At 38.3% G+C, this 12,591-nt stretch overlaps 2 protein-coding genes across 3 annotated transcripts in view; one reads left to right on the top strand and one right to left on the bottom strand.

Annotated features, from left to right (window-relative positions):
• Positions 1-6,697, top strand: part of LOC107803238 (phosphoinositide phosphatase SAC3) — a 28,598-nt gene extending 21,901 nt beyond the window's left edge. For both annotated transcript variants that reach the window (XM_075221589.1, XM_075221588.1), the window contains exons 14-16: positions 1,964-2,122; positions 4,492-4,627; positions 6,133-6,697. In XM_075221589.1, the coding sequence (XP_075077690.1) occupies positions 1,964-2,122; positions 4,492-4,627; positions 6,133-6,252 (415 nt within the window). In that variant the 3' untranslated portion in view covers positions 6,253-6,697. The remainder of the gene's footprint in view (positions 1-1,963; positions 2,123-4,491; positions 4,628-6,132) is intronic.
• Positions 6,698-8,681: 1,984 nt separating this feature from the next.
• Positions 8,682-11,337, bottom strand: LOC107803463 (uncharacterized). The gene is made up of 5 exons (XM_016627234.2): positions 11,197-11,337; positions 10,994-11,095; positions 9,776-9,898; positions 9,250-9,352; positions 8,682-9,156 (listed from the first exon to the last, which is right to left on the bottom strand). The coding sequence occupies exons 2-5, from the start codon at positions 11,086-11,088 to the stop codon at positions 8,911-8,913; spliced, it is 567 nt and encodes a 188-aa protein (XP_016482720.1). The 5' UTR covers positions 11,089-11,095; positions 11,197-11,337; the 3' UTR covers positions 8,682-8,910.
• Positions 11,338-12,591: the final 1,254 nt, after the last annotated feature.

The following is a 12,591-nucleotide window of genomic DNA, read 5'->3' as shown; positions in this document are numbered from 1 at the left end:
AAAAGCTTGAGCTTTTAAATGAGATGGTCACGCACTTAAACACTCTTGGTGTTGGAACATAACTAATAAAACATAAAAAGGCCAAAATTACCCTTTAACTATTCGAAATAGATCACTTTTAGCCTCCATTAAATTTTGGTACTAATTAAGTCCTCGCTGTCTAAATGTTGGACCACTTCTATCCTTATTTTTTAACGGTTGAATCTTAAACCCTAATCCTTGTCTAATTAGATTAATTAGCATAGTTGAAGGGTATTTTGACCCTTTTTCAGAAATTTTAGTACTCTTTTCTTTTTCTCTCTTCCTTCCCCCCTCCCGTGAGATTCTTGCTCCAATGCATGGTAGCAATATTGCGGCAAAATCATCAGACAAAAAGTAAAAGAAAAGTGTCGATTTGCTTCTGTTGGGGGAGATTGAAACCACTTTGTGCTAAGTATCGATTTAGCCGCTATTTGAGGGGTTTTGTTCCAAGTGGGAGTTCAGTGAATTTGAAATTGGAGCTTGAATTATTGAGTGCTGATTCGTGAACTTAAGCCGAGATCTGGACTGATATCGTTTTAAATTTCATTCGGAATCCAGTTTCATTCTTTTGGTGCTGATTTGTGAACTTAAGTCGAATTTGAAATTGGAGCTTGAAACCTAATCGCTAAACACTCATTTAGAGTTGGCACGAACAACTGTGAACAACTCTGAAGAAAAATTTTGAAAATCCATTTTGAGCTAACATATTCGGATCTGGGTTCTTTTAAAACCAAAAATGTTTGAAGGTGAAATACGATGGGTATTGCTGATGTGTAATTAGATTCATAGTTATACGCTGATTTGGAGCTTGGGTGTAAAAAAGTGATGAAAATAGAAAACTCACTTTGTGATTTAAAATTCTGGTGCTGGAAACTTACAAGATTGAGGTTGTTTGTTGTTGAAAATTATCAGTGTTACTCATTGGTACTTAAACATGAAGATTGAACTGATTTTGGAGCAGCTTGTGGAAGAATTTTAAAACCAATAAGAGCTTGAAGAAACCAAATGGGGTGTTTAGATTTGAATTTATTTGCTGAGATTGACCCGGGGGGGGGGGGGGGTTTAACAAAACTTTAAAATGAATTTTAAAAGAGGAGGATTAAAATTTCGGAAAAGGGTCAAAATTACCCGTCAACAGAAAATTCATCTAATTAGACAAGGATTAGGGTTTAAGATTCAGCCCTGGACAGCGAGGACTTAATTGGCACCAAAATTTAACGGAGGATGAAAGTGGTCTATTTTCAAATAGTTTAAGGATACTTTTGACCTTTTTTCGTTAATACAATGATGTCACTTATAAAAAATTTAGAGTACTGGGGTTATCCAGGGATCCTGTCTCAACCCTTATTCGATTACCCTATTGCGTTTCTTTTGATTCCAAGCCCATCCCAAATCATGCTAATGGCAAGTCAGATGAAAACTAGTTGAAACGTGCCCCAATACCTTACCAATGTTTGAGTTCCTTCAGCTTTCATTCTCAATTTACCAAGTAGACAAGGAAGCGCGTGATGACTCCTTTCCCTGAAAAGGTTCCAGCAAGGGGAAACCTTAGTAGTGTAAATTTTCAGTTTGCCAACGCTACAGTTCCACAGTAACATCTTAGCTGACATTTGACACATGCACTGTAGTGTGAAAGTTTGGAATGACAAGCTGGAAGTTGAGGTCTGATTGAAGTATAAAGAGTAGGTAAGCCATAAGAACCACAATCTGCAATAGTTGTGTGTTGTCTTACCATTATTTCTGTGGTTAGTTGATCTATGGTCTATGGATTCTATTTCTCACTGCATGCACAAGTGAGTATGTGACTTCTGAGAATTCAAATGAATTTACATTTAGCATGAAAATCTAGTTTAAGTTTCTGTTATCCTAGAAAGCAAAAACTTCCATATACATCGTTTTCTTTCTCGCCTTCTGCTCTGCTTATTTATCTTTCTTTATGCAGGTATGCTCAAACAGTTCCTGGAAGGGAACTTTTTGTAGAAATGCAAAGAGATCAATCCCTGGAACACCGAAATGCAGATGCATATGACTGCTCCAACTTTGTTGACTTAGATTGGTTGTCTTCTTCTGGGAATTCCTGTGAGGAAGAGTTATTGGACAGGTAATTGATTGACTTAAATTTCAGGTTTTTGGATAATAAGGTGAGGCTGGACATTACAGCTGAGATATTTGCTTTCTTATGACATGTTTCGTCGAGGTTTAAATTCTCTCAAGTTCAGTTGGCTTTAGAGTCTTAGAGGAACTAAGTCACTGCTGATGCCATCTTTTAATCTGATTCCTTTAATGAAACGGTGTTTATTTCTGCATTTTTCAAACATAAAACTTATATGTCCCATCAACTCAGTTAGCTGAGAGCCTGAGAAACTTTGCACTTAGGTCATTCCAAAATGTTCACTACTCTTCTATGCAACTCTTAATTTTGTGAATCCAAATTATCTATTTACTGATATTTCAAATGTTTTAGTATGCTTTCCTTTTCATTTCAACTTTTGTTTTATACTGGTATCTAATTTTAAGACTAAAGCCCGTTCTTTTTTGCTTTGGCGATGGATACACCGACACGTCATATTCAAGGGGAGGTGCCATGGTGTATGTTATTCGCTGACGACATAGTACTGATTGATGAGACGCGAGGCGGCAATGGCGGATCCACGTTATGTACTATGGGTGCTTGAGCACCTATTGCTTTTGAAAACAACACTACTACTTATATAGAAAATTAGTTATTTAAACAAATATATTAGCTAAGCACCCAGTCTAAGTAGTAAATTTTAAATTAAGAATAATTGAGCACCCACGATCTAAAAATTCTAGATCCTCCACTGTGAGGCGGTGTCAACGAAAAGTTGGAGGTTTGTAGACAGACCTTAGAGTCTAAGGGTTTCGAGTTGAGCAAGACGAAGACGGAGTACCTAGAGTGCAAGTTCAACGTAGTCACATGGGGAGCAAATATAGCCGTGAGGCTTGATTCACAAGTCATCCCCAATAGAGGAAGTTTCAAGTATCTCAGGTCAGTTATCCAAGGGAGCGGGGAGATTGGCGAGGATGTCACACATCGTATAGGGGCGGGGTGGGCGAAATGGAGGCTAGCATCTGGCGTCCTGTGTGACAAGAATGTGCCACCAAAACTTAAAGGTCAGTTCTACAAGGCGACGATTAGACTGGGTATGTTGTATGGGGCAGAATGCTAGCCAGTCAAGAACTCCCATATCCAGAAGATGAACGTAACTGAAATGAGGATATTGCGATGGATGTGCGGGCACATTAGATTGGATAAGGTTAGGAATGAGGATATTCGGGAGAAAGTGGGTGTGGCCTCTATGGAGGATAAGATGCATGAAGCGAGGCTTAGATGGTTCGGGCATGTGAGAAGGAGAAGCCTAGATGCCCCAGTGAGGAGGTGTGAACAGCTGGCACTGGCAGGTAGGAGAAGAGGTAGAGGGCGGCCTAAGAAGTATTGGGGAGAGGTGATCAGGCAGGACATGGCGCGACTTCAGCTTACATGGCCCTTGACATGAGGGTATGGAGGTCGAAGATTAGGGTAGAAGGGTAATAGACCATCGTGTGTTTTTCTGATCTGTTCCAGGTTTATTAGGGCTAGCTGACTAGTACATTGTCTTCGATTCTTAGAGTGCCAGTATTAGGGTTGTTTTAGTACTATCTTCTGTTTCGGTTTTCGAGTACCTTGTTGTGTTACTACTTGTTTCTATTGCTTTTGCTATTGCTCTTTCTACCGCTTTCTTCCATTTGTTTTTCTCCGGTTCTTACATTGCTGGTGTCATTTTCCTGGCCTTGTTGTTGTTATTTACTTTTTCCTATTCTTCCTCTCGAGCCGAGGGACAACCTTCTGCCCCCAGGGTAGGGGTAAGGTCTGCGTACACATTACCCTCCCCTCCCCGGACCCCGCTTGTGGGATCCCACTGGGTTGTTGTTTAATTTTAAGACTAAAGTGTTGTGCAGTGAAATTAATTTTTTGTGAAATAGGAGATCGAATTGCTTTCAAGTTCTTAAATCTTCTATCAGTTCTAGTACTCTTGAGAATTCACTTGCTTTCCACTATGCCTTTAATTTTCTTGGGTTGTATAATTTACCACTGGTCATGCTCTATCAGTTGGATATGTTATGTGGGCAGTATTCCTGTTGCCAATCTGTATTTTTTGGTTCAAAAGGTTTGCTTCAACTGATTATTTTGGTGATATCTATTTATGATAAGGTGGTTTTTAATCTTGATTGTTGTGTAGGAATTAGGCAAACATTGCAAAAGAGTTGAGGGTTGACAGTTACACTTACTTTTTCTTTCCCCGTGTTCTAAAATTTCTCATAATGGTGTTGTCAAGTTGCTGTTCCATAATCGTGAACTGCAGGAAGAGTAATTGTTGACTTCCTCCATCTAGAACTGATTGCACATATGATGTAAATGTTAGAGTTTACTTGGAGAAACGATGTCATTGATGCCTTCTATGGATGCAGGTCATTGTTCACAAACTCGCCAATAGGTGGACTATCATCAGAGAATGTTGTCAGTAACATAGTGGGGGAAACAACAACTCCATTCTCCAGTGAAGGTGGATGTAGCATGAATGTTGGTATTTCAGTTACTTCACAAGTAAGGCTTCTACACTTATTTTTTTTGCCAAACCACTCAAGTGATGTTCTTGAGTGCTACTTCATATCACCAAAAAAAGATTGCATGAGGAGGTGCTTATAAAAGCCTTGCCTCCTATGTTACACTGGGAAATAAGTAAACCTATCCCTATACAAAAGTTATGTTAAACGAAATGAGGAGGACTTCTCCTTTACGAGATGTATGCATTTGATATTTTAAAAGCATATCTAACTAAATGTTAGAACCTATCTATTGACAAAAGTAGTGGTTCATCCAGGTTCAAAAGAAAATTTACCTTTCTTCACACGAATTCAAGGAACCTGGCAATCCATTTTCATCATTCTTCAATGTGGCTATAACTTCTATAGGGAAATTTATGTCCTTGGGGAAGAATGAATTCAAATTTGCTCCCCCAAATTTGAAAGTTGGTCAGCCACAATTAGCCTCCCTGTAACAATACCTTGTGTGCTCATTTGTTGTGCCTCCCGGATGTCTTCTTTTATCTGCTAGCAAGCTTTAATTTCCTTCTTGATTGTGATAAAAATAAAATTAGGTTCTACTCTTACCCTGTGATAGTCATGATCAAAGCACCATTGTAGTCCAATCTTCCAGGCTTGGATCTCATCTTTATTGTTGTTGCAGCCAAAATAGGCAGTGAATGCTATCACCAAGTGTCCTTTGTGATTTCTCCATGCCAGCCCTTACTACAACCATCAACATTCGGTGTAGCTTGGTTTAATTCATCTAACCAACTTGATAGCAAGTATATATGGCCGTGAACTGGAAAGATCTAAAGAAGGAAATTGTGAGTTAAGCAAAAGTTGAATCAAATTGGAAGCTTGATCTATAATCATACTAGTTGAACTTTTGTTCCATCATACTCAATCGCACATATGTGCTTCCCTATTTCCCATAGCAAACTGATGGTAAACATTGCAAAATCTGCTCATGAACTTTGTTGTCAGGGTTAGTCAGCCACCACCTAATAACTTTAGTTCTGAGATTTCCACCTGAGAAGACAACAATACCACAGGATTATTGGTAGTGAATGATTATTGGTAACTGGGCAGCTACTAACAGAAAAGTTGTTGAAGAATGTCTTGCTTAGTGGAGAAACAACTATTTCTTGTATGTCATCGACACTTTGCTAGACTTTCTCAACTCCCTGAAGGATTGAAATAACTGTTTCCTTGATCCTCCCTGTACATGTCCAGCACTCTGTTGGTGCTAGTTTCATAAAAAAGAAAGAAGAAAAGAACAAGGTTATCTGAACAATTTTAGCAACTTTCCTCAAATGTGCTGGTTCATTACAGTCACCCTTGACATACGATTGTAGTTGCTTCTGATTTGAAGCCATGTTTTGACCGACTCAGTTTTTGTTTTCGGTAAAATTTACAAACCATATTAACAATAAATTAATGCTATATTAGTATGTCTAAGTTACTGGGCAGTGTTGTCTACTTTCTCTTTGCTTGATATTCAACTATAGAATTCATTATCTGCAGGTAATCGAAAATGCTGGAGCAGAGGCATCCTATAGTGATACCCAGAGCTTTGTAGTTGTCGAGGAACTTTCAGATAGCTTTGTACGTTGGATAAACTATGGAGAGACACTGTGTCATTGATGCCTTTGAACATTGTAATTCATGCCTTTTTCTGCGAGTCGTGATAGTAAACGGGCCGGCACCTTCAACTCATTCTAGCACTGGCATGCCTCATGTTTGGAAAAATGTTGCGTGAGCAGTATATGAGGAAACACACCACATCTGTTGTATCAGCATTCTTTTTACAATTTTTCCTGACTAAGCAAACCATCTAGGCTTGCATTTATTTGATTGTTGAAATCATCGGTCCAGTTGGATAAATGGATACCACTAGTACATAGCCAACAGTTATAAAATTCTTTGTGGAAGTCTTTTCACGGAATGTAGGTTCCAATGTTGTAAATAGACAGGTTTGACTTGCTAAAGCTCCATTCGACAATTGTAGAACAATTTTTCAGTGCAAACACATACTTCCATATATTGGAAGTGACGTCTAATCGTGAAATAAGCTCTTGAAGAAACTAAATTGCTACTTGTATGGTCCATATGGATTTCTAGCAGCAGCCTGGTCATCTTAAAGTTGTTAACTGTTTTGATTCTTTTCCTGGCAAATCAGAGTTATTTTCTTGCTCTGGGCATGAGTTATGCCCTGATACATGTATTTTGATCTGTCAATTTTATGTTTTTCCCCTTCTTTAAGTTGACAGTTAAGAGCAAAACTTGAAAACATACCTAGGATTTTGGAAATTCTAGATATTAAACAACATTAATTATAAGTTCTTAACTTGAATTCGTGGCAGGAATCTTACCTTGGGTGGATTGGAAAACTTTTAAGTCGTTATTGCTTTCAAAAATCTCTCAAAAATGTTATAGAAATAAGTGGATTTATCTCTCCCTAAAGTAAGTTTATATCTGATGAAATTTTGGGCTTGGAGAATTACTGTGTGTGGACAATCGGAGCACCAGGCAAAATTTGAATTTTTTTCAGATGTTGTTTGAGCCACAACCGTGGCACAAGAACTCCGAAATTTTTCTGATTTTATGGTGCTATGCTTGTGCGACATACTAGTCTTGGACCAACCCTTCCGGCATTTTATTTTGTCCATTTTGAGTATTTTCAAGCCACCTTATTATTTATACTAAGTTTTATAATATATTAAATGTTTGTTAATATTATTTAATCACTCTATTTGCCTTAAGAAAGCTTCAAGTTAGCTAAACTACATGTTGGTTATTAATTTCTTCTCCGCTTATATGATATTTAACCTCGAATATCGAATCCTAGTCACGAAATGAATCTTCGAAAAAGCTTTCTGAATTCAGATCTTCTAATAGTGATAGATTCCTATACCGTGGTCCCGATAGCCGGGATTAGCAATCATCAGTTTAACTAGGTAAAGATACTTTTCTTTTTCGTATTGATTTTCTCTTAAATCACACTCAACGTGGAAGCTAGAGATAATCAAGCCTTTTATAATTTAGCTCAGGGATTTTCATCTACCTTGCTTTGCCTAAAGCCATTCTGATGCACTCACTTGCATCCAACACTGGCAATACACAAATGAATAATAAACCCTTACACCAACGCCCATTCTAACAACAGTCACTTAAAATCTAACTCCAGCATTAAATCAGCCAAAGCTATTAGATGCACCAATCTTCCCTGCTCTCATGCCTACTTTAGCAACGAAGAAAGGGCAGAACGAAGATACAAAGAAACATGGCGACCATATAGTTATAGAAGTGACACTGAAGCATAGCTAGAAGTATAATTTTACACTAGCAGCTGAAGATACAAGGAATTCGATGTGTAGAGAAAGTAAAAGTAAAAAACTGGTAGATCTTTGAAAGTTACTCTACACAAGTTAGTCTGAGCATGAATTCACTACCACATCATGGAATTTGCATACATCCACTAGGACATGCAACATCCATCATCAAATTCGTGGGGCAACACACATAATGCAATAAACACTGCATTTTCGAAAGATGACTTTTCCTGTGTCAGTAACTGATTCTGCAACAAATCATTCGCTAAACGGCGGTGGAACACATTGCCCGTCACACGGGATGAAGGTTAAGTAGCATGAGAGTTCTACAGCAGGTTGTAATCTCCAGAAGACTCAATAATATATGCATGCATTATGTTGCGCGGACTCACCAAAATGCTGCTGCACCCGTATCGAATCCTCCAAAAATGCACTACTTTTGGAGGATCCGTCACGCACCCAATGACATTTTGCGGAGAGTTCGAGCAACATAGTGCATGCAAAATAAGTTTTTTTAACTTAATTAAACATGCATAATACGTTGTTAGAACTGCCAATGCCTGAGATTGTTACCAAGATGAGATCTCCGGCATTTACTACACCGGGTAAGAAGTTGAGAAGAAATCCCTCATTATTATAACCGAGGCTGGAGTAACCTCCCCTTAAAGGAAAAGGCAATAAACAATACATGACAGGTAGTTAGATGAAAACTATACATTTGAAAAATTTGTCAAACGCAGGTGAGAGATAACACTCACTTATTCTTCAAATTTAATTGAAAAGGGAATTCCATGCCTACCACATAAACAAGAAATTAAATGTTTTCTTTGTAACATATGATGAAATGATATCATAAAATTATCAAGTATAACCACTTGGACAGAGGTTCAAATATTTCAGGATAGACAATTGAATCATCAAAAGAGTGAAAAGAAAACCTATTAGAACAACTGAACAAGACCATGTGCTTTTACCAGCCACCTCCACCTCTTCTATCTTGCAACTCTGCTTGCCTCTCCTCTTTCAGTTTCTCCGCAATTTTAAGAATATCTCGGTTATAGAAACGATCGTGCACAAACTTTCTTTCTTCAGCTTGTATCTCCTTGATAGCACTTGGATATGGATTAGGAGGTGGTTTCTTCCCTTGAAGTCGTGCAATCTGCTTAAGTCGAGAATATGCTTTCTTTTTTGCTTTTCTCTCTGCTCGATACTCCATCTATAACAACAAAGCCACACCGGTTTTAAACGAGAGATCCTAGAAGAAGATTGAGCCTCAACGAATTTGAATATAGAAAGACGAAATACGTACATCAGCAACAGCCATTGCTTCCTCTTCACTGACCCCCTGCTCCTTTAAATCGAGCACTCGCCCCCCAAATATACGGGCTGGAGGAGGATCAAATCCGGAAATCCTGTTAGAAGTATCAAGAAAATAAAGCCTCTATTGTGCAAAAAGGTAAATTCAGCATGCCAACTTCTCCTATAGGAAAATAACGAATAACATAAAATACTGATTCTGTCCTCGAGTGGACAACATAAGATGTGCTGAGACCATAGATGATCTTTTACTTTTACTCCTCGATATAGTACTTTTCATATTATGTAATTAGTAGCACCTTTCCCTACTTCTTCCCTTGACGGGCAGCATATTGCATGTTAAACTAGCAAGATTAAAGCCTACATATTCATGTTGAGACCTTAAACTAAAGGATCAACAGTATAACACGGCATACGCCTCGAGGGTAATTTATTATCTGAGCACATTATAATGCATATGATGATTGTAGGAGTCCAAAAATACATACTCAGAACCATGAATAGGTTAGAAGCCATACTTAATAGCATCCTCGTGTTTAGATTCTGGATGCTTCTGGAAGAACTTCTTGATATAGACATCCTCTGGTAGACTGATGGGTTTCAGTTTCTTTTCGGCACGAGGGAATGTTGCCGGTGGAGCCCTGGTTTCAAACAAAATTCCAAGCAACAACCAGCATTACGAGCACAATTTCATACTTCAAGGCAAAATGGATAAAGTTTATAGCAAAATTACGTCTAAGAATTCTACGAGCATTTTAACACTTCTATTAGAAGCCTGTTGCTCATCAAAGTCCAGGTAACGGAAGAAAGATAGCATTCTGGCAAGACAACTCGAGAGGTCACTTACCTGTGAAGGAGCAATTCCCTGAACTTTTTCAGTTAGCCAGAACAAGGAGGCAAAGTTGTACTGGTACTTTTCAGACACAGGATAGAACATAACTTTGAGAAGGAATGTCAATGACTGGGTTCTACTAGACGAACTGAGTTCTTTATATTTTTACAGGGATACCAAGGCTGCATACTGAGAAGGATAAGTTATTCTGGAAGCAACAAAGTAAAGGAAACTTCACTGTCAAATCCTGTTACAAGGCCCTAACACTAACAAATACACAATTGAGGAGCCAGTGACGATGCAGAAGATTTGGAAAACAAATGCTTCCTACAAAGTCAAATGTTTTTCATGGTCGGCATCCCAGGAGATAAACAAAGGAAAGGATACAACATGTGCAACATGTGTTTACTTAGGCGAAAAGGAAAAGTGAAGGAAATAACCACATATTCCTTCACTGTGAAGTGACTGCAGAATTATGGAACATGTTCCTGAATATATTCGGTCTGAAATGGTCAATGCCAAAATCAACATAGTTTCCTGGAAAGCTGGTATAAAGTATAAACCTGATTTGAGCAAACAACACAAAAGAAGATACAGGTAACAATTGCGGCTTGTATTTGGTGGAACCATACGAAATGCTAGGAGTTTTGATAGCAAAGCAGAGTCAATCAGTACAAATTCCTAGCTAACATTGTTGTCTTTCTGGTGCAAGAATGACTATATTGAGGATGCTGTTAATATGCTGGATTTCATAAGCAAGCTTCAGAATTAGGAAAGGATGTAATTACTTTTGTTTGTAACACTGCAGCACCTACTTATAACGCTGTTATTTAATAAAATTATCTTTTACTGATAAAAAAAAAAAACGAAGGGAAAAACAAAAAGAGGGAGAGTAGGAGCTTACTGTTCCATAGCCTTGAGCCAGACAGGCTCGGCCTTGGCGAAGCCTTTGACAAGCTTTCTCGTTCTACTCAGCAAATCACCTTTCATGAACGACATCCTTCCCCTGATCTCAATTAATTTCATGAAATTAACATCCTAATATGATTTTTCACAAAAAAAAAAAAAAAAAAGAAGAGAGAGCGTGAAAGAAGACAAGATTCTCACCTTCGGTGGTGGAAAATGAGGACTTTGATGTGGCGGCCGGCGGAGGAGGAGAAGGAGATGGGTTTGGGGGGTTTTCAGTTCAGGAGGTAGGAGAGGAGAAGATGCCACTGGATTTGGGCCCAATCCTTAATACATTTGGACTCCAGCCCATTCTGCTTCAGAACGCCTCCGGCCCAGATATTATGTCGACACTTGATTAGTTGCGTGAAATAGTCACTTTATTATCATTTAGCCAGTATTTAAAAAGCCAGTATAATAAATACAATAAACCGAACATTATTATCATCTCCAAAAATCACTCAATCGTAAATTTCACTGATAAAGACTACATAAGCGACACGCATACCCTAAAATTAGTTGCATAATTATATGTAATTGAAATGTTTTGAGAAGAAAAATTTACTGTCACCACATTAAAATAAGGGTTTCGATGTAAATTTACTTCTCTTATACACAACTCCTCAACGTCCTTCAAAACAGAACCTCTATTTGAATTGTGAGCAAGGTTTGACGGGTGATTTTCTTGACTTTGGGATGAATTTTTCGTTCTGAGTATTTGTCACGTGACATTTTTTGGCAAACTGAGCTATATGGAAAGAAAAAGGGATAAGCTGCTGGGGTTGAGTGGTGGCGTTCGGATTTGGGCGGGACTTGTTGGTCATCATATCCGTTGAATTATCATGTGTAGATACTTTCTCCACATTAACAACCCCTTTTGATATAATGTCTCGAATAAAGTGATGTCTGACTTCAATATGCTTTGTCCGCTCATGAAACATCTGATTCTTAGTCAGATAAATGACACTTTGACTGTCACAAAATACTGGTGTCTTCTTCTGAGCTAGTCCAAGATCACTTACCAAGCCTTGTAGCCAAATAGCCTCTTCCACTGCTTCCGTAATTGCCATATACTCAGATTCTGTGGTAGACAAAGCAACAACAGACTACAAAGTCACCTTCCAACCGATGACACTACCAAAAGGAGTAAAAACATAACCCGTCAGAGATCTTCTCTTATCCGAGTCCCCTGCATAATCTGAATTGACATAGCCAACTACGGATTCACTCAACTTGTCTTTGTAAAAAATCAAGCCTACATGTGCAGTACCCTTCAAGTATCTCAAGATCCACTTCACCGCCTGTCAATGGTCTTTACCAGGATACGCCATGTGTCTACTCACAACACTAACATCATGTGAAATGTCCGGGCGAATGCAAACCATAGCATACATAATGCTACCTACAACACTCGAATATGGAACACTAGACATCTGCTCCATCTCCTCGTCTGTTTTTGATGACATGTGTGTAAACAACTTGAAATGAGAAGCAAAAAGAACATACACAAATTTAACATTTGTCATATTAAATTTCTTGAGGACCTTCTCAATATAG

Source organism: Nicotiana tabacum, chromosome 9 (genome assembly GCF_000715075.1).
Source record: "Nicotiana tabacum cultivar K326 chromosome 9, ASM71507v2, whole genome shotgun sequence".
Classification (NCBI taxonomy): domain Eukaryota; kingdom Viridiplantae; phylum Streptophyta; class Magnoliopsida; order Solanales; family Solanaceae; genus Nicotiana; species Nicotiana tabacum.
The sequence above is the reverse complement of the archived record's forward strand: the minus strand, read 5'-3'. Positions and strand labels throughout refer to the sequence as shown.

What these genes read in the sequence shown, in the direction of transcription:
- LOC107803463 (XM_016627234.2), bottom strand. Translation starts at nt 11,088, where the DNA reads ATGTCGTTCATGAAAGGTGATTTGCTGAGTAGAACGAGAAAGCTTGTC. An exon ending in TGGCTCAAGGCTATGGAACA is followed by an intron (nt 9,899 to 10,993) that starts GTAAGCTCCTAC and finishes GTTTGAAACCAG; the next exon opens with GGCTCCACCGGCAACATTCC. An exon ending in AAGCAATGGCTGTTGCTGAT is followed by an intron (nt 9,157 to 9,249) that starts GTACGTATTTCG and finishes TTGTTGTTATAG; the next exon opens with ATGGAGTATCGAGCAGAGAG.